Source organism: Myotis daubentonii, chromosome 2 (assembly GCF_963259705.1).
Source record: "Myotis daubentonii chromosome 2, mMyoDau2.1, whole genome shotgun sequence".
In the NCBI taxonomy this organism is placed as follows: Eukaryota; Metazoa; Chordata; class Mammalia; order Chiroptera; family Vespertilionidae; genus Myotis; species Myotis daubentonii.
In genome coordinates this window covers 184,289,515-184,311,862 of record NC_081841.1, presented here as the reverse complement: position 1 = coordinate 184,311,862, position 22,348 = coordinate 184,289,515, and the positions used below count along the sequence as shown (strand labels likewise).

General features: G+C 41.5%; 1 protein-coding gene across 1 annotated transcript in view; it reads left to right on the top strand.

Annotated features, from left to right (window-relative positions):
- The first annotated feature begins 3,762 nt into the window (after nucleotides 1-3,762).
- FGF14 (fibroblast growth factor 14) overlaps nucleotides 3,763-22,348 on the top strand; it is a 593,464-nt gene continuing 574,878 nt past the window's right edge. The window contains exon 1 of the mRNA XM_059685059.1: nucleotides 3,763-4,753. Within this exon, the coding sequence (XP_059541042.1) occupies nucleotides 4,546-4,753 (208 nt within the window). The 5' untranslated portion in view covers nucleotides 3,763-4,545. The remainder of the gene's footprint in view (nucleotides 4,754-22,348) is intronic.

Below are 22,348 nucleotides of genomic sequence, written 5' to 3'. Positions count from 1 at the left end.
GTGAAGTACTGATGATGTCTCCCATAATGAGTTCAGAGAAAGATTGGTGTCCACACCTGTTTCTAGAAGATAGACTGTAAGTTCAAGGCTGACCCAATGCTTTTTTTCAAACCTTACCTGAGGACATGTTCATTGACTTTTAGAGAGAGGAAGGAAGAGAGACACATTGATTGGTTACTTCTCATTTGCATCCCAACTGGGGACCGAACCTGCAATCTAGGTATATGCCCTGATCAGGAATCGAACCCGCGAATTGTTGGTGTATGGGAGGATGATTCAACCAACTGAGACACACCAGCCAGGGCTCACACAATGCTTTTTGCAGAGGGGAACTGAAGCAGAGGATCATGAAAACTTTTTTTTTTTTTTTTTGCATGTAGGCAGATCCAAAGAGACAGAGAAAAGAAGGGGCTAGACCATTTAAATCATTCCTTCTTCATTGAGAACCTGGGAGGGGGCAGAGAGAAGAACCGGAGTTACCTTTCCAGACTGTTGCCTCCAGGAGAAAGGAGCAGAGGTTTTCTATGCAATGAGTCAATATAGGAACAAGGGGAGAGGAAGCAAATGGTACTAAAGTGATAATACTTTAAAAATTACTTTTATTTTTTAAATTACTTCTTTTTATTTACTAATGAGAGAGAGAGAGAGAGAGAGAGAGAGACTTCCTTTGAAGACTGTGACCAGGCAGTTCAATGGGTCACTTTTGATCTCATCTTTTTGGTTAGAATATAGTCACATGACCATACTTAATTGCAATGGAGGCTGGGAATTATATTTTCTATCTGGGTACCCATGAGCCCTTTCAAAACTGTGGTGGGGTGGGGTTTTATTATTAAAAGGAAGAATAAAATAGAAGAGTAACTATTGGGGACAATTAGAAAGAGCCTGCTAAGACAGTCACAAAGATTTTGATAATCTCATAGACATTTACATGTCCTAAATTAAAATGTATATTTTATTGTGACCTGGAATTCTGGCCACTACATTTATTTTTAGGTCTCTTTACTATGATATAGCTGAAGGTAAGTTTCAATTTTAACTGAACTCAATTATGAGTTCTGGGTTTATCTTGTTTCAACCTTATGAAAACAGTTTTAAGATTTTTCTACCTATATATAGTACAGATTTTACTGTTCATTTTTACAGTTACCATGAGGCTTTCCTTACTCTATCTTTACTTACATGCATTCTAATGCTTACATTTACTTTCTGATAATTTTCATTTTTTTGCCATCTAATATTGATTTGAATGTAGTGTGGCAAAGGGTAAGTAAATATTTTGATATCTTCAAAAAAAACCCAAACCCACACAACTTAAATAATGGTCTAAACTCAGGTCAGTATAAATATCTTAGGATCATCCTTAAACAGGAGGCCTCCAGAAACCTGGGTTGACTCTTGGATCACCCTTCATCCTTTGGATCAATGGTAACCTGAATCAGTATTAGGCCATCTTTTCTAGACAAAAAATTTGGTATTTGTTTGTTTGTTGAATAATGTGAATAATAGCCTATGTAAACTAAGTATGGAAAAGAATTATAGAATTTCATACATTATTATAAAAGATTTCTCCTTCCTTTAAAGAGCATAAAAGTTGAGAAGGAACTCAGCCTGGAATAATAGAATCTCAATAAGTAGTAGCCACAGTTAATTACCTTTTATGTTGGTCACTAGGACGAAGAAGTAATCAGCTTTCCACCAATATATAGTAAAACATCCCATAGCTTTCGCAGTCATTCTTTATTGTAATAGGAATCAAATTCACTGTTACAATGTAGAAAAGAGACTTCAATTTGAAATGCAAGAGAAGCTGGTTTGAGAAATACTCTCTTTACATAAACTTAGCATACAAAAGGATCCAATAGTTACAGAACACCTCCCCAGATTTTATTTTACTTGTGAAATATCCCAGGGGACTCAGCAAGTTTTTAGGGAAATTTAGAGATGTGAGAGTTCAAAAGACCTAGATGGAGAATATTTTTTATTCATTTGTTTCTCTGGAATATATCCAGTGGTAATAGATTGGGATATTCCAGAACCCCTCGCCCCCAAACTGGACACCAAAATGTGATAGAAGCAGCATATGATATCTATCCCCGATGGACTGATATAAGAATAATCCTAATTATTTGGCAATGCTATGCCAGTTTTACTCTTTAGAAAAAAAAAAAAAAAGAATTCTATTCTTTTCATCCTGCTTCTCCTAAGTCATTTGTCATTAAATTCATAAACACTTAGTATTTCCTCTTTCTTTACTTCCCAAACTTTATTTAGATTCCAGTTAATCATAGTAATTCTTTTAAGCTATGACATGATTCTTTTGGTACATTGAGGCCATCACTATTTAGCTTTCTGGTTCCTTTACTTAAATAGAATTTACTTGTTTTAAATTCCCTTACTACCTTATCTAAAATTGACTGATGTTTCCCAAAAGGGTTCCAGATATTGGATGCACATTTTGGAATCTCAAAATGTCTCATGAATATTAGAAAACTATAGCAGTGAGGAAGTTGTTGACTACAATTTCTTTTTTTGATAACTGAGGCGTTAATTTTCTTCAAAATCAATTTCTTCAATTTATTCTCAACAACACAAGTCTGCATCTATTTGTTTATAAGATAGTTTGAAATCCTATGGAGTAGAAGCATTTTTAATATTTTGATAGTAAAATGGAGCTTCTACATATATATTTTAAAATTTTATGTCAATTTTCCTATAGAAATGGAAATAAGCTGAAATAACTTTAATTCATTCACCTAACAAGAGTGAGAGTGGGTAATTTTACTTTCCCAAACTTCCCAGTTCACAGATATGATGAAATGTTAACATGTACTAATATTGAGTGGGGAGTACATGGGGTTTGTTATTTATTCTTTGTAACAGTTTGTGCTATTTTTGTACATAGCATTGTTTCCCCCAAATAAGATAAAATAAAACAACAGCCCTAAATCTTTTTATTTTTCTGGGAAAGTAGGGAGCTGGTTTATGTTTGCCCATTTTGTTAGGTTAGATTGTGGTGGCTGATAACAAGGTTGTATATTAGCGTAGATGAGAAGTGAATAGGGTGAATTTAATGTTCAATTAATGGTTATAGAAACAAGCAATGAATTAGGGTGTGATTTAAGCAGAGTGCTTTCTGTTCAAAAAATTATTTGATGATAATGAATTAATTGTCTAGAAAAGGCATACTATTTCCCATGTACATATGGCCCTCCCTACCAAAACACATCTTACCACCTAGATTTTAGTGGTTGCCCTTTTAACAGGCTGCTTCTGCAAGTGCATATTTGTTTGTCCTATGTCTAGTTTATATTTTCCCAACAGCACCTTAAGTAGGATTCCAATAATACGAACTAAAGGAACGTGAGTTTTCCTTAATGGTTTAGATGCTGCTTTTGAAAAGATAAGGTGGAACTCATGTAAGCTGTGAAGAGTGGTATTAAACTACTGTTTCTCTTTAAGTCCCCCCCCCCCATGTATTTTTTTAAGGTTTACTTATTATAATTGTTCATTTTTCTTTTCCAAATTCACTTTTAACAGAAAGGTCTGTTAGATGGCTCCTAGAGCCATCAGCAAGCCTACTCATGCTGGGCAGAGGAGGGAGAGGGTCCAAGGCTGGGGCCGGTGCGGGCGGCTGGGGGACTTCAGGACGGGAACTAGCGGAGAGACTGCAGTGACACTGCCCTCCCTGGGCGGGTTGAAGCATCTCACTGGTGACGGGTCTGAGAGCACGTGGCTACGTCATGGAAAGCCAGTCTTTTCAATGCAAACTTCAACTCCTCCTCCTCCTCCCTCTAATGCCAGTAACTCACAGCCGAGACTGGGCGAGGAATCCGGAGGGGAGGTTTTCCTCATGCTCACCGCGGTTGGGAACTGGGCGAGTGAGAAGAAGGAGGAAGGGGATCTGTGGCGCTCTCTACCCGCTGCCGGCCTGACCAGGGGAGGGGGCACCTAGATTTGCATCTTTTCTTCGTGGTGATTTGAGAACTGCAGGTTCAATCCGATCCCACTGGGCACTGGCGATTGATTATAAAAACAAAAATATCGACACTGGGAGGCTGTGTCTTCGGCTGTCAGACTCAATCTCGGAGGTGGTATTGGTGTGTGAGTGTGTGTACCGGTGGTTTTTTCTTTTTTCTTTCTTTTTCCTTTCTTTCTCTCTCTCCTTTGGTTCCCCCCCTTCTCTCCTAGGGACTACACAATGGCAGTCTTCTCTCACTGAGATGAATCCTGCTTCGCCTTCTGCAGACCCACCCATCCTCATAGCGATCAAGTAAAGGCTATGGTTTTCTCGTTGGCGATCTTTTGTGCATTACTGTTCTCCCTGATTAGTTCTGAGCTCAGTTGGGATTTCTTGGCTTTTTTGTTTGGCTTCATGCTGAAAAAGGACTTTTCCCCCAACCCGTTGGTAATAACCCAGTGGTGATCAAGAGAGATAAATCATTCATCCTGGCCGAAAAAAAACAATCACTGAGAAGTCTCAAAGAAATATACCACGTGAGGGGAAAAAACTGGGAGAAGATTCGGAATATTATCGTTTTTCCTATGGTAAAACCGGTGCCCCTCTTCAGGAGAACTGATTTCAAATTATTATTATGCAACCACAAGGATCTCTTCTTTCTCAGGGTGTCTAAGCTGCTGGATTGCTTTTCGCCCAAATCAATGTGGTTTCTTTGGAACATTTTCAGCAAAGGAACGCATATGCTGCAGTGTCTTTGTGGCAAGAGTCTTAAGAAAAACAAGAACCCAACTGGTAAGCAAAACATGCATGGTGTTATGCTTTTCCTCATAATAACCTGTCTGTTGCTCACTGAGCTAGATCTGCAGTTCTGCTATGCAGGAAGGCAAGGGAGGCAGAGAAGGAACCAGGACAGTGTTGCATGTAGAGGTGTTGCATGGATAAACAAGTAACAGCTGGATCGGTCGGTGAGCCAGAACACCATTATCAGCTTCTCTTGGCTGTGACACCATCCATCAGGAGGAGGGAGGAGGAAACTTTTTTTTTTTTTAAATGTATTTGGTTGCCGATGTTTGGTGGAATGGAAGGGGTTTGGCTCAAGGTTCTGCCCGAGGCAGATGAAGCTTCCGTAGTTGCCAGGAAAAAAGAACCGCGAGCTCTCCTTACTTCTGCTGCAGGTTCAGGGACGTAGCTCGGTGCCCGGAACCTGCTCGAGACTTTCTGATTAGCTTGCACAATATTTGCCACCCCATCACCTCTACTCAAAGTAAAAGATGCCCCCTCCCTCGCGCCCCGCTCCTCCGTCAGCCCCCGCCTCTCTCCCCCTCCCGCTCCCGGTGCCGGAGTATTAACTCATTCCCGGGTCTGCCTCCCGCACCTCCTGCTACTGGGAATACTTGAGCAGGGCTTCTATGGCTGGGGGGGGGGGGGGGGGGGGGACGGACGACTCCAGACCGAGAAGACTAGCTCGGTCCCCCTTAGTGTATGTAACTAAACCCCCATTTACAAAGCAGAATCACAGCCCTACGTCGGCGACCCCGGGGTGGGAGCCGGGCGGCCGTGAGTTCCCGTTTCAGCCTTCGGTGATCTTGCGCCCCCATTCCAAAGGGCTCCAACTGGGAAACTTGCAGTACATTACATAAGAAATGCAAATGCAGGTGATTCGAGGAGTTGGGTACCCGGGTTCGCTGCCTGGTATTTCTGTCTGAGGTGTTTCGGGGAGGCCGCGGAGCTGCGGGAGAGCAGCCCAGGGAGGCCAGGCCGGAGGGCTGCGTGGTGGAGGCGGCGGCACACTGGCACATCGGGTGCTGGGAGCGGTGCGCGCAGGCATAGGGGGTGTGTGTCGTCACGCGGCTCGGTTCTGGGTGGGGAGGAACCAGGGGGCCGGGTGTTGGTGTCTGGGGCGGCTTTGGGGGGCGGGGGTGAGGGTCGGGCCCTCCTGCAGCGACAGCCGGGGCCCTGGAAGCTCCTGACGCTGGCACTGCGGTGTAGTAGATCATGGCTCCCCATAGCCGCCCTGACAACCTGAGCTCCGCCGGGGACCGCGCGGGCACCCGGATCCCCAGCCGCTGGGCAGCAAGTGGCTGCTGCCTCCCGGCCCCCGGAGCCTTGCAAAAGCCTTGCAGCTGGGGCGGCGCGCTCCGAGGGGTGCTGCGCCTGCGGGTGCGGGGTGTGAGCGGAGGGAGAGGAGGAGGTGTGGGTAGGCGGGGTGGAGGCGGTGGGTGTGGAGGCTGAGCACCGGGTGAAGTCCCCGCTGCTGCCGCAGATGAGAAACGGCGAGTTGTTAGACGGTCCAAAAGGGCAGATAGCTGCTCGGGTGCAGCGGAGGACACTGGGCAGCTGCCCCCAGCTAGGAAGTTTGGGTGGCTGTTGAGGCTCTGGGAGTAGCCGCTGGCCCGCGGGCGCGGTGCTGCAGTGGGCTCTGTGCCTCTGTCCCGAGATCCTCTTCCCCGTGCTGCTTCAGCTCTAACCTGTATCTCTCCGTGCCGTCGGTTCCTGCCTCCTCCGAGTCCTCCCTCCCCTGCCCTTTACCCTCCCCTTTCAACTCCGCGCTTAGCAGCTCGGAGGTGAGACCAGCATCCCGAGCGTCACCCAAGCAGAGAGCAGTGCTGTCCCTTTACCAGCCGCATTTCCAATTCAGCGGCGAGGGGTACCCCAAGCCCAGCATCCAGCCCAACACTTGTTGATGCCTTGGTCGGTCCTAGATTCCAAACACTATCTCACAAGTGAATGTGAGCTCCCTTTTTACAAGACTTCCCAAAGTGGGACTAGCCAAGGGCTTGGAAAGGAGGGGTTACTCCTTCACACAGTAAAAATAGTGGTTTTTGAAGACGTCTTGCATCCTCTGAAAAGATTTAGAGAAAGGAATATTGCAAAAGTGTTGTTGTTTTTTAAGACTCAGCCATTTGTCTAGGGACCTTGAACTCTGTCCCTCCATAGTATTGGAGAGTGGGAAATAATTCAGCACCAACTCGGAAGTTTCCTTACTGGCCTTTATACATGGTAAAGTTTCACTGGAAACACTAATTTCCCCCAACACAAGAGGCAAGATCTTTTCATTATACCTCCCTCATCTCCCCCATTTTCATCTCTCTGGGATCAAGTAGATGCCCTTTTATTCTTCCAAAGTGGTTTGGAAGGTGTCAAACAAATGACAAATTATTTTTAGAGCAATTTTGAACCTTATGAATGCTAAAGCACTTGTGTGTGATTTGATGGGTTAACTCAAAGTGTGCTAACAACATCACCAACTACTCTAGTTTAGTCTTGGATTGATAAGGGTTAACTTTCCGACCTGGAAGTTGGAGCCTTTTGTAAATTATTTTAATAATAAAACTTTAATGTGTCACACGATCAATCCCACCTTCTAAAAGTTTTTGTTATTTGAGCTGGAATATACTCATGCCTAGTCATTCCCTTTCAGTATTGTAGTTGGCGAGTTCCATTCTCTTTCTGCTATTAACACTAAGCCTAAAATCATTTGCAGGTTTTTGATCCCAAGATAGCAGTATAACTAAGAAGTTAATTGGGTAATTAAAATAAAGCAAAGACTAAAATCCTCTTGACTGTTAAAACCAAAAAGAACAGATTGACTACTACCTATTATGTTATCTTAAATCTAAAATGAAGACAATTAACTGTATTCAAACTAAGGAGCTTGGCAGAATACCACAAAATACCAGTACTAGGATCATAAATTTGGTGCAGACTTCTTATGAGATTAATTTTCCTTCCTAATCTTTGCAAATTATAAAATAATTTGCCAATTCTTTAAACTGTCAACAAGTGTAGGTACTGGGAGGAATTTCAGAGTTCTGCTATATAATCAGGCTGGTGTGAAAATAAACAGATAATAGAGCCATGAACTTAATGGCAAAGGTATTCATTTACCCAAGTTATTAATTAGTATTTAAATTAGAGGTGTTAATGAAATAGGTTTTTTTGTAGTTGTTTTTACGTAAAACATGAAGAATATGTGCTTTTAAAAATAAATGGTAATAGCTTAGAAATCCTGGATATATATTTACTATCTTAATAAAAATAAACAAAATCTCACAATACAACTATTATCCAAGACCACACACACACACACACACACACACACACACACACACACACACACAATTTAAATGTCCTACTTTCCCAGCACAGCAATTGTTAAATGTTTAGAATAAATGTTACCTGCTTCAGTTTTCACTGTATGTCATGCAAGATGACTGTATTGTAGGCAAAGCATTACATAGGAATAAGTCCAAGGCACTTGTTTTGCCTAGTGGAGGGTTTGATATGTCTCTTTAAACCAGTAATGATAATATAGACTAGCCAGAACAGACCAGTTTGAGAAATAATCTAGGTCATTGAACTTTGACCCTGCTAAGGAAAGAAATGTGGTTGGAAAAAAAGTACACAATAAAGATAAATACTAAGGTCATGTCATGACTATCTTTTCAGACACATACTATACAACAAGCACAGGAAGCCACAGACCCTTGAATACATACAGCCACTCAACCATACATATGAGTCCCCCAAACTTCCATGGAATGCTAGGATCTTAGAAAGCACAGATTTTTAGATGAATTGTAATTGAAGTTAATTTTTATTGAGTGCAAGGGGGGCAGGAAGCAGATGCCCTAGATCTACTTTTGCAGAGCATATTTAGAAAATCCCACACACTTGAGGCCCTGAGTGTGTCCTTTTCTGAACTCAGTTTCCCTCTCTACCCTGTAACTTGGAGATGAAACAAGTAGGGCTTCGTAGAATTTATTGGCATTTTCTATTTCCTCTTGTTTTGGTGTCTTTCAGCTCTGCTTTTGCCTTTCCCTAAACTGTTTTAGGTGGCAAAACACCTGGTATGGCACTGTTACTCATTTCAATACACATGGTTCTTTTAAAGCTACTTCCTTTACATCAAGGGCTGTCATGGCGTTTAGAAATAAGAAGATAGGGAGAGAGGGAGGAAAAAAGAGTAAGCATTTTTCACTCCTCCTTCTGAGCCTGCCGACTCATCCTCTAGAGCTGGGCGAGCCACAAATGGGCCACAAATCTGAATTTCTAAACACTGAGCCTATATCAGATGGAGACATTAAACTCAGACTGCATAACTGGAACACGATTCAGGTGAAGGGTTCTCCTTCTCACATGCTTGTCTTTAGAGTGGGATCTCGTGTAGTATGAGTTGGGTTGAACTCCATCCGGGAAGTTTGAGTTACTGAAGTCGCAAAATGGGTTTTGCAGAGCAGTGTCACTTCATGAACTCAGGTATGGCATTTTAGATAGACTTCATAGTATTGACTGATTGGGAGAGTGGATTTTTCTTATTTGAAATTTATATCCAAGTTAACGAGTGTGAAATCCAATGCATGATAATCTAAACTTTAAACTTGGCTTTAAAGATGAAGATGACTTTGGCTGACCCCATTCCAGCCTCTTCTCGCTTTAGACTCCATCCATAACTGATAACATTTTTTTTTTCAAATGATGCATTGCTTTGAGAAGGTGCTAAAGCTAATTCTATACCATATTTCGCTTTGCCTACCGGGAATCATTCCTTTAAAAACGTTCAAAACCAGTCTTCCATGTTTTAGCAACACAAACATTGGGGACTTTTGTGAAGTGTTGTTATACATATGGTAGCAAGAATAACAACCAAAGTTTTCACTCCTTTGTACATTTTGGCATCATAACTCATTCCATTGACTCATAAGCTTTCTATAAATACTGTGTAGATGTCTCAAAATGGAAGCATTTATTCAAAATACTTTCCTATGCCTTAAGCGGAAACAGTTGGGATGTTTGAATGGTATATTCGAAACATTACATTGCGCCTGTATTATTAATAACACCGTCAAGCCCAAGTTAGTACCATCTCCAGGAGGGGCGGTGGGTCAGGGAAATTCCTACTGACACATCTACCTGCCCAGTTCCATAGTCTGGGTGACGTTTCTTAAGGTTTCAGTTTGTGATGTTTCTTAGGGTTTCAGTTTGTGATGTTTCTTAGGGCTTCAGTTTGTGATGTTTCTTAGGGCTTCAGTTTGTGATGTTTCTTAGGGTTTCATACTATATTTAGTTATGAGTGGAACCTGAGCACTGAAGGGCAGGGAGTTTTCTGAGGGAGACTATTCAGTTCCTCCATTTGCCTCAAAAGATATACTAGTTTATTTTCTGCTTTTTAAGGACCAAGTCTGTCCTGATGATTGTGTGTGTGTGTGTGTATTTCTCTCGTGGCTACAAACTAACTTTCTGCTCCGGTCAGACTGTAGAAGGCAGAATGATGAAGGCAAGGGAAGTCGAAAGGAAGAATCCTTAGGGCCGTCCTAAACATAAAGGCAAAAAGAGGTTCAATGCAGACACGTTTTATAGGGAACACATCAGTTCTTATTTATTTAATCTACTAACAACGTCTCAGAAAGTCACCCAACAATTGTTGGGCACTATTGCCTTTATCACTGCCCCCTGACAAAAGCTCTGGTTATGACAACCCAGCAGGTTTTTAATGCATTTTTATTAACGGAATCAACAGTGAAAAATCGGGTTCTCTGAGAAAGTGAACTTCTCCCCTTCTGGCACCCGCGGCCTTTAAACAGAAGGGGCACCATTCCTGTCCCTCTGCCAGAGGAGAAAGCCGTCATTTTCTTTTCTAGTCTTTGCTTTTCTTCTCCTTAAAAAGGAAGACGTCCACAGAAACGGCCGTGTTCCTCCTTTCTTTTACGAACTCTTCTCTGAAGATGGTACCCGGGACCTTCCCGGGGCATGTTCTTGTCCTCGAGGGTCTGCACCTCGAGGCCGCCGGTTCCAGGAGGCTGGAAGGGAGGTGCCCTCCCCCGCGGCAGCTCGTGTTTTTGTGAAGCAGCCATCCTCGAACTTGGAGCTGCCTGCACGTCCCACCACCACACTCAGCTCCTCAGCGGGCTCCTGCCCGGAGCCACCGGCGAAGGCGAGGGCGCTGGGCCTGTGGCCTCGGGCCAGGAGACCGGAGCTTGCAGGACGAGGCCTGGCAGAAGCAGAAGCGCGGCTTGGGGCAGAGCCCCGCTCCCCGAGCCTCTGTGATCGTTGGTTCTCTGCAAGCCCAGAGCCGGCCGCCTCTGCGGCGCGGATCTCCTTCCAGGAGCCGGGCCCCTCGGCGGTCTGACCCACGCCGGTTCCGAGTCGGCCTCACTGAGCCCTGAGAGGAGGGGTAGGAAGGCGAGGCGCGGTCTTCCTTGGGGTGTGACCCGCGGCCAGCATCCCCGGGACCGGCCACCGCGCTCGCTCCTCGCCTCTGCGTGCCGGGGGCTCCCCTGCGCAATGCGACAGAAGTGGCCCGCCCGAGCCGCCGTAGCGCGGGAAGTTTGTGTTGCCACAGAGATGACCTCTGACCTTGAGGGTCCTCTGGGCGCGAGAGAGCTCAGCCGCCAGCACTGCTGTTGCTATGGAGACCGCGTGGCGGGCCCTGGTGCTGGCGCGACCCTGCGCGCGGACCAGCCGGCGCCTCCGTCGCTGCGCACGTGTGGGGTCCACGAGCCCCACATCCACGCCGGGGCCCACAGGTGGCCGCCTCCACGCGCCCGCCCTCCTGTCCGCTCTGGGACCGAGAGGAGACGGGCGTGGGCTGGGCTGCAGGAAGGCTCTGTCCTCACCGCGCTCAGGGCAGAGAGGGTGAGCAGGTTTGCACAGTTTCCCCGCCAGCCCCTGGAAGACCCAGCTGGCTGCTGAGTTCTGGGGGCTTCCGTCCCGTGGCTTTCATTACAATGACCTGAGGTGGGCCCCGCCGCTCGTGTTCCAGGCTTCTGTAACTTTCCACCCAGTTTGGGCTGGAAGTGAACTCCCCGCTTCGCTGTATCTCTCCTGGACTTCGTTGAGTATAAGTAAGTTGCATTCCAAAATCGGAGACTGTCCGAGATGGAGGACTGCCTCCCGGCTCATGCATGACCTGCTCCTTGTGGAGGCGTGTCGACTCATTCACAGTGGAGTGAGTGACTGTCCCAAGAGCTGATTCTGAGTTGTAGACACAAACACAGCGGCTCTGAACCTTGGAAGAAGCAGCAGGTGGTATTTTACAGGTGACACCACCAAGAGTTCTTCGTGCAGTTTAGAGAGCTGAGCAATTGGTGCTGAAACAGATGGCATTCCTTTCGATCCGTTCTATCCCCCAGATCTTTCCCTATCTTTAAAATGTTGTGGGGGAGGAGTTTACACTACCTTGTATTTCCTTCTATCATCTTTGGGCTGGGGGGGGGGGGGGGGGAATCACAAGAATTTTAAGTCTAAACACAACAACAACTTCATTGTAAATTTAGAAATGGAAAAAACTATTTTGAGGGCACAAAGGTGCAAAACTCACTAGTTTATTAAAGAACAGCTGGATCTAAATTGTGTTTCTGGCAGGTGGAATCAATTAAGGTTACCTGCACGGGCAGCTTTCAACTTTTAAAAGATTTTTTTTCCCATTGGCCTAGTTTCCAAATAGCCTTTCCTTCTGATAAGAATTACCTCCCTGAAGTTTGTAGTATTTCAAAGAGATGGCCCTCAGTATTTAGAAAAGACTGGGTAGACATTTACATAACAAAGGCACTGGGAAAGAATGCAAGTTCCTCCGAGAAGGACTTTTGTTTCCAGAATCCAGATTTTGACAACACTTACAAGTGTTTATAGATGAATAGGGAGGTGTTGAAATTGCCAAAAAAGGATAGATAGGGTTTGGATTGCTTCTAGAGCTGCAGTTCTGTTCTTGTAGGGACTAGATTTTTAAGACAACGTGTTTTTAATTCCTCAAAGAATTGGGTTGCAACCTATATTACATCGAAGGACTGACCATCCATTCAACTCTATTATCTTATATTTGCTTCTCTAGATCAGGGAGAAGGTCTTCCACTAAGATGGAAATAAAAAGATTCCTGTGTTCTAGATTTCTTCCCCTCTGTGAACATAGTTTTATTTAGCTCGGGAGAAGGCCTAAAAAAATGTTCCCATCAGGCTCTGAATATCAGCTTCCAATTTGGTCAACTTCTAACCACAGAACTACTTTAAAAAAGGTCCTTTTAAATATCTTGTCAGGTTTCAGTTGGGACAATCTGTAAATATTTGTGGCATTACTGAACAACTTACTGGATGCAAGAGGTTTCCCCAAAGAAGGTGCAAAAGATTCCACCCTCCCAAGATCGAGAGACACTCCCAAAGATAGCCAAAAGGAAGACTTAGACAATTCCCCTGAGGTCTGACACTAGCCTCAAATGGAGTGCAACCCATATTTCTGTCCAGCCATATCTATCTGCAAATGGATTGAAGCCCGCACTTCTTTCTGGCCATATTTTGGGGGCCACCAACCTGACAGTTGCCTAACCAAGTTCTCAGGACACAAAAGGAGACAAAGAAGAAGGCATTAGCTGTCCCTGGGAAAGAAACGATGGATAACCAAAAGGACTTGGAAAATAAGGGACAACATAAAATTCGACCTTCCTCTCTCCATTGGGCACTCAGGACAGGCAGAGATCCAGGAGAACTGACACTGGTAAGAATTCTCAGCCTTTGCTCACTTCTGCCAGTTTTTTCAGGATCCCATTTACAGGCTCTGGGATGAGTGGTGTTTAAAGTAGAGAGTTTAGGAAGGTTTTGCATTAATTGTAGTTTTAGTTCCCTCTTGGGTGTTTGGATTGCGGTTTACTGGAGAATCCCACAGTCTTGTCAATCCTGAGAGGGGCCTATGTGGGGGCACTCCTTTGAGGGTACATATTGGGACATCTGTAAGGCCACTAACTTGGTAGACTTTGTTTTACGGTCTTCTCGTTTCTTTGGAGTGGAAAGGCAGTTCAGAAAGGGGATGAATAGACTCTGTGAGTCCTGAGGTAAATAGAGGGGAGTAGTAGGAGTCACATCAGTCTGACAGTCTTTGTTTTAGGTACCTCTTATGTCCTTAATTTTTCTTTAGCCTTTTGCAATCAATTTTTCAGTGAAGCTATTTTGGCATCTCTAAGCTTTCTGGAGGCTTTTATGACCATTAAAAAAAAAAAAAAAAGATGTCCTATTCTGTTTGTTTGACTTGGGAATCCTTACTTTCAAGTGCACTTATTAAATGATCTTGTCTAATTGTAATTCTAGGTTGGCTTAGTAAGATTTTGCCATTTTTGTAGATAGATACAGCTTCTAGGACCACGGTTCTCAGACATAAACTAAACAGGTAGCATGCGTAATTCTTGAAACTTAAGGATACTGTTTTATTAAACTAAGCCTTGGGTCTGTCAGAGCGAAATTAATACCTATGAAGGGTATGTTGCTGGGTTGGGGATTTTGTAGTGTTTTACAGCAAACTGCTTTCATGACCAACTCATTAGTCTTAGAGTTAGGTGGCGAGCGTTCTAACAGTTTTTAAGTCTCAACCTTGTGCCCACCAATTCTGTGACATTGGCTTCCGAGATTTTTATTAACAATAGATCTGTTCCTTTCATGAGAAGACTTCTTTATAGTGGGAGATGCCCTTTTGGCTTTTAATAATCCAACTTTTATCTACTTAGATTTTGATGATGAAACTCAGGAAAGTCTGAGTTTCTTGTCTTACTTTATTTCCCTAAGTGCCCCAGCTGTTTATGCGGTGGGCTAGCCTTGAGACTTTGTGAGTCCCCTAACAACTGCCATCTAGCTTTTTTTTTTTTTTTTTTTAGATTTAGGAATACCCATTATTGTCCCTTGAAATAATCCTCCATAATTCAACCAGACTGAATTTCTGGCTGCCTGTGCAGAATTCTTGAGGCTTGTAAGGACCCCTCAAAGTTGTTTACCTTATAGATGAAATTGGCCGCAAATCCAAATGTTGTATGTAGCTCACTACGTCTCATCATGAAAATCTGGAGTCTGTCACACCCCAGTTTTTCACCTGGAAGAATTAAGACATACAAACTTGAAGGGCTCAGAGCCCAAAATAAGCAGAGCTGAATCTAAGAGGGCTCAAAGAGCCAGCCTCAGTAGTACCTTCATCTGCCAGGCCAGTGGGGTGGTCTACAGTCTGTGGGTTCATCAGGTATGAGCTAACTTTTCAGTAGTCAAGAACAGATCATGGTCAGGCTTACCCTAGACATTCATTATGGCTAGTGTGGAACATTGCTTTGAGTGGGACAAGATTGCTGGTAGAAAGGTCACAGAGGAAGCAAAGTAGAAGTGGTCAAATCCAAACTAAAGTGGTGACAGGGGTTGGAGAGGAATGGGAGTCCAAATGTCTCAGTGGTTAGTTTGAATTTGGGAAGGAGGGAAAGAACCGGTGGTTCTGATCACAGGTTTTTTATTTAGACAACTGTTGATCCTGATTCTCTGACCATTTGCCAATAGAATATCCCCATCTCCTTGAAACATGGACTACAAATTCGGCTCTCTCCAGTCTGCTCATATTTAAGGGGTTGTGGTAGGTTTTAATAGGAAATAGAAAACTTGAACAAGTTTCTTTTTTCTAGATCAAGATTTAAATAGGCAGTTCTAGGAGAGTTGCTCTGGGACAAAAAATTCATGTTCTTGACTTCAAACCTGGAAGTACTTAGGAAAGGAAAATATGCTTTATAATAAAGTCTAAAAGTTCTTTTTATGATAATATACAATTCTTTGTCAATAGCATGTTTTTGTGCAGAATACTTTGTTCAGTTTGAGAATTCAAGTAGTGCACTTGAAAGCCAAGTTTTCAGATTAACTATTCATGTCTGGGAAGAAAAGAAAAGGAAGTGTGACCTTATTGAATTTACATGTTTAAGAATTTACATGTTTAAGATAGAAATGAATGTAGTTGTAATTAAAATGCCTTTTTCCCATATAACATTTTGTTGTCTGCACAGTGACAGTGGGTCCCTGAAGTGTGTGGTACCCTGTTCTGTAATGCTGCCTCTTAGATAAAGTATAGTTTGGGAGGGATTGTAATCTCTATTCTTTCCAATTCCTGTGTGGGGCACATGCTATAATATTGTTGTGCTTTAAAAAAGAAGAAACATGAACATAAGAAGGGTTAAAGACGAAAACAATTGTAGGGTTTAATTTTTTTTAAACAGCCACTTATTTCAAAGTCTGAAACTCATCTTCTTTGACTGTGTTACTGTTGTACACCAGGTGTTGTAATTCTTAAGCAAAGAAAGGACTTTGCTAGGTCGCCCGTCAGTTTCGCTTTGCCTCAACATTTTCTAGTGGGGCAGATTGAAACAGTGACCCAATATGCTTGTTCCTCCTTTGTTATACAATGACTTGACTTGTTTCCTAGGAATTTATATTTTTATTAATGTAATTATTTTTTCTTTTACATTTAAATTGTTTACTGACATGCAAATTAAGTGACATAAAATTCCTCATATGTCAGACATATAATAATGGATACAAAGTATTGGAAATACTAGATGTTAGAAATATTTTAATGATGCAGTAGCAAAAAAAAAAATGAGAAAGGATAGAAATTTTGCATCATTATTGCATTTCTAAGTATATTCCTTTTAACATCTTGGGAATAATTTTAGAGAACACAGTGCTGATGTGATTCTGGTCCATCTGTGGTACACATGCCTTTTTATGGGGATGTTAACCAGGGGCATACATGCTAAAGATAGAGTGTTGCCTGATCGTCAGAGCCATGAAGTCTGGTCAACTCTGTTCTGACCTCTTGCCTTTTGCTTTCACCAAGAACTTTTCCATCACTGAGAATTCATCCCTTTGTCCTGCTCTCCTTGTTTTTGAACTGTCACACTCCAGATTTTGTCCTTTCACATATTTCCTTTATTTGTGTGTTTCAAAAGTTTTGTCATCAATTTACTCTTCAGAGATTGGAATTCAAATGGATTTTCAACTTTCAAATGCATTACATTAGGGAAAAAGGCAAAAAGAAATGCTAACAATATAGTTATCAGAAAGTAAATGAGGCACATCTGTCTGAACTTGAGACTTTTACCTAGAGCAGCATTTATTCGACTTCATTTATTTCTTCCTGTGCTTCAAATAACATGTAAAAAACTGTGATGTGAATCTATTGCTTTAATTAAATGATTTGGGAGTATTATTATAAGTAAATATTCCACCTACTATTCCTACTAATGAGGGCACATTGAACTTACTAGATTTTAAAAAGCATGTTACTCTTCTACTTTAACAGAAACATTGATTTATTGTGAATCTTGTTTTATCATGACCTATGCTCTAAATAAGTAGTAATAACAATATTTAGAGAACGCTGTCTATGTACTAGGTGCTTTACCTACTTGAATCCTCAAAGCCACAGGTAGGAACTTTTGTTACACTTATTTTAGAGCAGTGGTTCGCAACCTTCCTAATGCCGCAACCCTTTAATACAGTTCCTCATGTTGTGGGGACCCCAATTTCATTGTTACAAATTGAACATAATTAAAGCATAGTGATTAATCACAAAACAATATGTAATTATATATGTGTTTTCCAATGGTCTTAGGCGACCCCTGTGAAAGGGTTGGTCGACCCCCAAAGGGTCGCGACCCACAGGTTGAGAACCACTGTTTTAGAGGCTGAAGCCCAGGCATGAAGAGGTTAAGGAAGTCGCCTGGTGGTCTTCTGCTAGTAATGGAAATATCTGGGTACAAACTTAGTGCACATTCTTAAATCCCTGTATGGCAGCTACCTCTCTAAAGAACATGTTAAAAGAATGTATGTGAGAGTGGCCAGTACTGTCTTTGTGTTTCTGTGGCTTATTATATCCTGACACTAAAAGGGATTGTAACATAGTCACTGTTAAACTATTCAGAACTTGTAATGCTTTCTTATTGAACATGATTTACATACATTAAAACACATAGTTCTTCATTGTGGCATTTGATGTCTTTTGAATATTGTGTGTATATCTGTAACTAACTCCCCAATCAAGATATAGAACATTCCTGTCACTCCAGAAAACTCCCTCTTGGTTTCATTTAGTTCACATCTGTGCCTCCTCTAAGAAGCAACCACCACTGTGAGGTCTCTCACTCTACCTTAACCTGTAGTAGAGCCTCATACCATTAAATCATGGAGTCCTCACACTTTTGAATTCACTTAACATTGCTTTTGAGATTCAGCTGTGTCATTGTGTGTTAGATGTATGGAATTTGATGCTATAGTTTCTGATTTTGTAAACTAGAAATTCCTAATTGAACAGACTCACTTTTACTTCATATGCGGAAATTGTCCTCAACTACAAAGAGTTTGCGAGTTGATCCAGCTTGCAGGTTAGCAAGTTAGCCTGCTCTAGTTACATCAATGCTGCCCAAGGACCAGAGACTTCTGGGTCGGAGGCAAAGGACTTTATTGCTTAGGGCACAGCAGGCAGCAGGAGCCTTTCATTTTCATGGTCCCCAAATACTAGGGGCAGTGTTTCACTGGCCCAAGTGGATGCTTGCACACAGTGGGTTTGTTTCACAGCTGAGGCACTCTGAGCTTAGGCAGTCCCCACCTTTTAAGGAGTTTCTGCAAAGCTGTCCAACTTTGGCCCGGCAGGGAGGCATTATCTTGCGGGAGGCACTATCCTGGTCAGGAAACCAATTTGTCCTCTAATTTGGAAGGAGGCTCTATCCCTAGATTCCAAGGTTTCAATATCCTTGCAGAGATAGTCTGAGACAAAAGCAGTTACAGGGCATGCAGAAATCCCATGGATAAGTCTTCACTTACATCTGTTTCTGTAAAATAACCCTTTCCTCCCTTTCTATTTTTCTCAGGACTGACATTCTTATTGTTCCAAAGATGAACTTAATCTATAGAGAAAATATCTGTTATTTGGAAATTAAAAATGATCCTGAAGTTTTGAGAAGATAGACAATATACAGTCTTATACGATAAACTTAACAGCTACTGGGAGATGTTTAAAACATTCTGTGAAGATTTGTTTTTTAGACCATACGTATTTAAGCTAAATGTACAGAGAATACTAGAAATGAGAAAGAATCCTGAACAACTGAAGACTAACCGGAGCGCTGTAAATCCTCTGGGATGTAAGGGGAAGAAAGAGAAATCTTTCTGAGAAGTGTGACCTGAGTGGACTCTTGAATGCATGTTTCAGTTGACAAGAGAGATAAGTACATTTTTGGCAAGGAAGTAAAGTGAGTGAAAGTCAAAGGCTGAGTGAAAGGTACATGTTTGGGGATTTGTGAGAATCTTAATGGAGTCATATTTTGAAGGATTAGGGGGTCAAAACTTGAAGTCCAAAAGCAGGGCAGATGAGCTAGACTAGAGGTGGTAAAAATGAACTAGAGAACATTTCCAAAATGGGAGTGAAATGTTTGAGAACTGCTCTACTACTGCAATTGGAAAGTGTAACTGGTGTAACTGATTGTGGGAGGCGCAGTACTGGGAGGTTGGAGAGATTTCCTAATGAGAACTCAATCAAGTGAAAATGTCCTTTCGTTAGCTGGAGATGGAAAACAGGGACTGGGGTGAAAGGATGGTTTTTCTGTGTGGCACAATACCGGCAGGCAAAAAATCGCCCAGCAGTTGGGAAGGGATAAGCCAAAGGCCCATGGAGAGATCATGCAGCAGGAAGGGACCTGCTTCCTCTGAGTTTTGAAGGATGGCTGACATAAAAGGTGTAAATGTAAATGAAAGGTGTACATTGTGGAGGCTTATGGGAAGGGTGGCTTCAATCTACTACTCGAAGTCATAGATGATTTGTTGAGAATGTGACAGGAAATGCAGCTCTACTAGTATACTGTTGATAGTTACATCTAACTGATAGATGAGCATATATATTACTATTACATTATTTACGGAAAGTTTTAAACATCTCCCAGTAGCTGTTAATTTCAATGTATAACATTGAATATTGTCTACTCAAAACCTCAGGATCATTTTTTAATTTCCAAATTGTATATATAATATATGTAATATATGTATAATTTGAGGCCACTTCATAGTTCAAATTATGTTGTTCTGATGGTTTCTAAATAAGGGGAGAATCGTGTTTAATACTTGCTTCAAGATATAGTACTAAACATCTTTGTGGTACATAGGTACTTGTAGCAGCAATTTATTTCTCTGCAAGATGATGTTTTCTTGTGAAATTCCACAACTGGGAAGGGCTAAAAAATGTCACAAGCTTTTTAGATCTTTAACAACTTAGACCACATTTTTTTCTATAGCAATCCTATTATGCTGTTCTGGCTCTAGTTGGGACATATGTTTTAGTAACTGTTGATGACCATGATCAAGGATTAGTGGAGAGTTTCATTAAGGAATAGTTTGCGAAAAACTACAACTTTTGGGACTGGATTTTGATTTCAACTTCTTTCTGTTATAAAATATAAATTATTTGTTAGGTGGTCAATATCTGTCTCTTGGATGTCTTAATGTTTAAGGAGGCCACAAAATTTATTTATAAAAATAATTTTTGTTAAAACAAAAACACATTAAATTATTAATGCCTATTCAAACTTTACAAAATGTAACTAACAATGCCTTACAAGCAGTAGTTTCATTTCTTCAATTTAAAGCTAGGATTCTTATTAGACATCTCAGTTTATAAGACTGATATTTGTAGGGCCACAAGCATAATTCATACAACAAGAAGGGCTTCATTTTAGGTAGTGACAACAGTAGTAGACACACTGTGTTGGGAGCAAATTGAAAGCGTAAACCTGAAGTCTGTCATTTCAGTGGGTGAGAAAGCAATTTAATCAAACACTTTGCAAATTAGAGTAAAGGCAATAGACAGCTGTACAATAGGAAAGGCCTGAATACTGCAGAGTTAAGTAGAGGGTCTGAATGTGTTGCATTAGCATAGCTTTGAATAAAAAATTAAAATGTACACCCTTTGCATAGAAAGACTCCACTTCAGAATCACAATCCAAGCTGTGTCATATGGATTGGCATAGATATGTACACTTTTTAACCCAGTCTCTCTGGTGCCCACTAACATGTATTTGTGAGAGCCTTGAGAAAAGGAAATTAGGGTCCTTCAACTCCGTGAATCATAATCTTTCTCTCTTTTTATTATCTAAAGCAGAAGGAGCTATTATCTCTATAATCTTGGTAACAGCTTTTGCCTATGCTCTTTCTTTTACTGTTACAGTTTAAATGTAAGACAGATCTTTGAGTCTTTCTTTCTTGTATCCTTTTAAATTTATAATTAGTAGAAATACTTTTAAGTATTAGTGTATATTTTGTTAGGAGCTTTTCTTATCTCTCTCCACTTTAGACTTACAAGATAATTAAGGAAAATGATAGAAGTTGGTACTGCTAATCAATATAGCAATATAGGTGAAAGGAACTTCAAAATTTACATAAAATTTTTAGATAAAATACTTTTTTTTTCAGGTAGCAGACATAATATAGCAATTCCTAATTACTATATTACATTAGGGGAAAATGGGCATATTTTGAGCTGCTGAATAATAAAATACTGCTTTAACTAAATTGTGTTTTGAATTTTTCTAATTTGACAAGCAGACAGTCTGTTGAATGTATTTACGGGTATGGATGTAGCTAGATATTTAGTTCATGGCTAAATCCTGGATGTTTGTGCACTATAGATCTGTATGTCACTAGAATCTTTTACCCATGAGAGCCATCGAGAAGGGTTCATATAAACAGTAAATGTGAGAACAGAAATAGCCAGGAAGTAGAATCAATACAAAAATAATTAATAGATTACATATTTTGTGTTTTTAAACTTGGGATTTTGAAATGTAAAAACAAAACTGAATATTTCATATGCACATCAGTCCATTTCATAGCTTTAAAGTAGCTTTTGTTGAGATGATTTAAAATTAAATGCTGAGATTGGCAGCATAGGATGTAATGGCCGAACAAAATATTGTAAAAGTATATCTATCTCCTACATTAGGTTTACTTGTCAGATATCTTGATATGGTAGTTAAGGATTGCTACAGTCTAATGAGCCTTTTAAACTTCTCTCAGGCAAGTAGGCCATATAGAAGTCAGAGTTGTTACCTCCCAATATATGGTATATTTTAAGTTGCACTCTAGGTTCTTCCTTAGTTTTCAGTGTCTTGCTATCATGAGTCTTCTGTATACTGACAGGTATTAGATGAAAATCAGAAAATAGGACATGGAGTAACAAATAGATATTGTCAATAGGGCTTTAGGCTATTTAAAAATCAACTGGGAGGGCCCTAGCCGGTTTGGCTCAGTGGACAGAGTATCGGCCTGTGGACTGAAGGGTCCCAGGTTCGATTCCAGTCAAGGGCATGTACCTTGGTTGCGGGCACATCCCCAGTAGGAGGTGTGCAGGAGGCAGCTGATCGATGTTCCTCTCTCATTGATGTTTCTAACTCTCTATCCCTCTCCCTTCCGCTCTGTGAAAAATCAATAAAAAATATTAAAAAAAAATAAAAATTAACTGGGAGGAAATGAAATACCCTCAAAACAACTTCAGTGGCTATTGTCTCCATACGGGTCAGGTTGGGTTTTCAGATGTCCAGTATCATTGATTCCCATTGT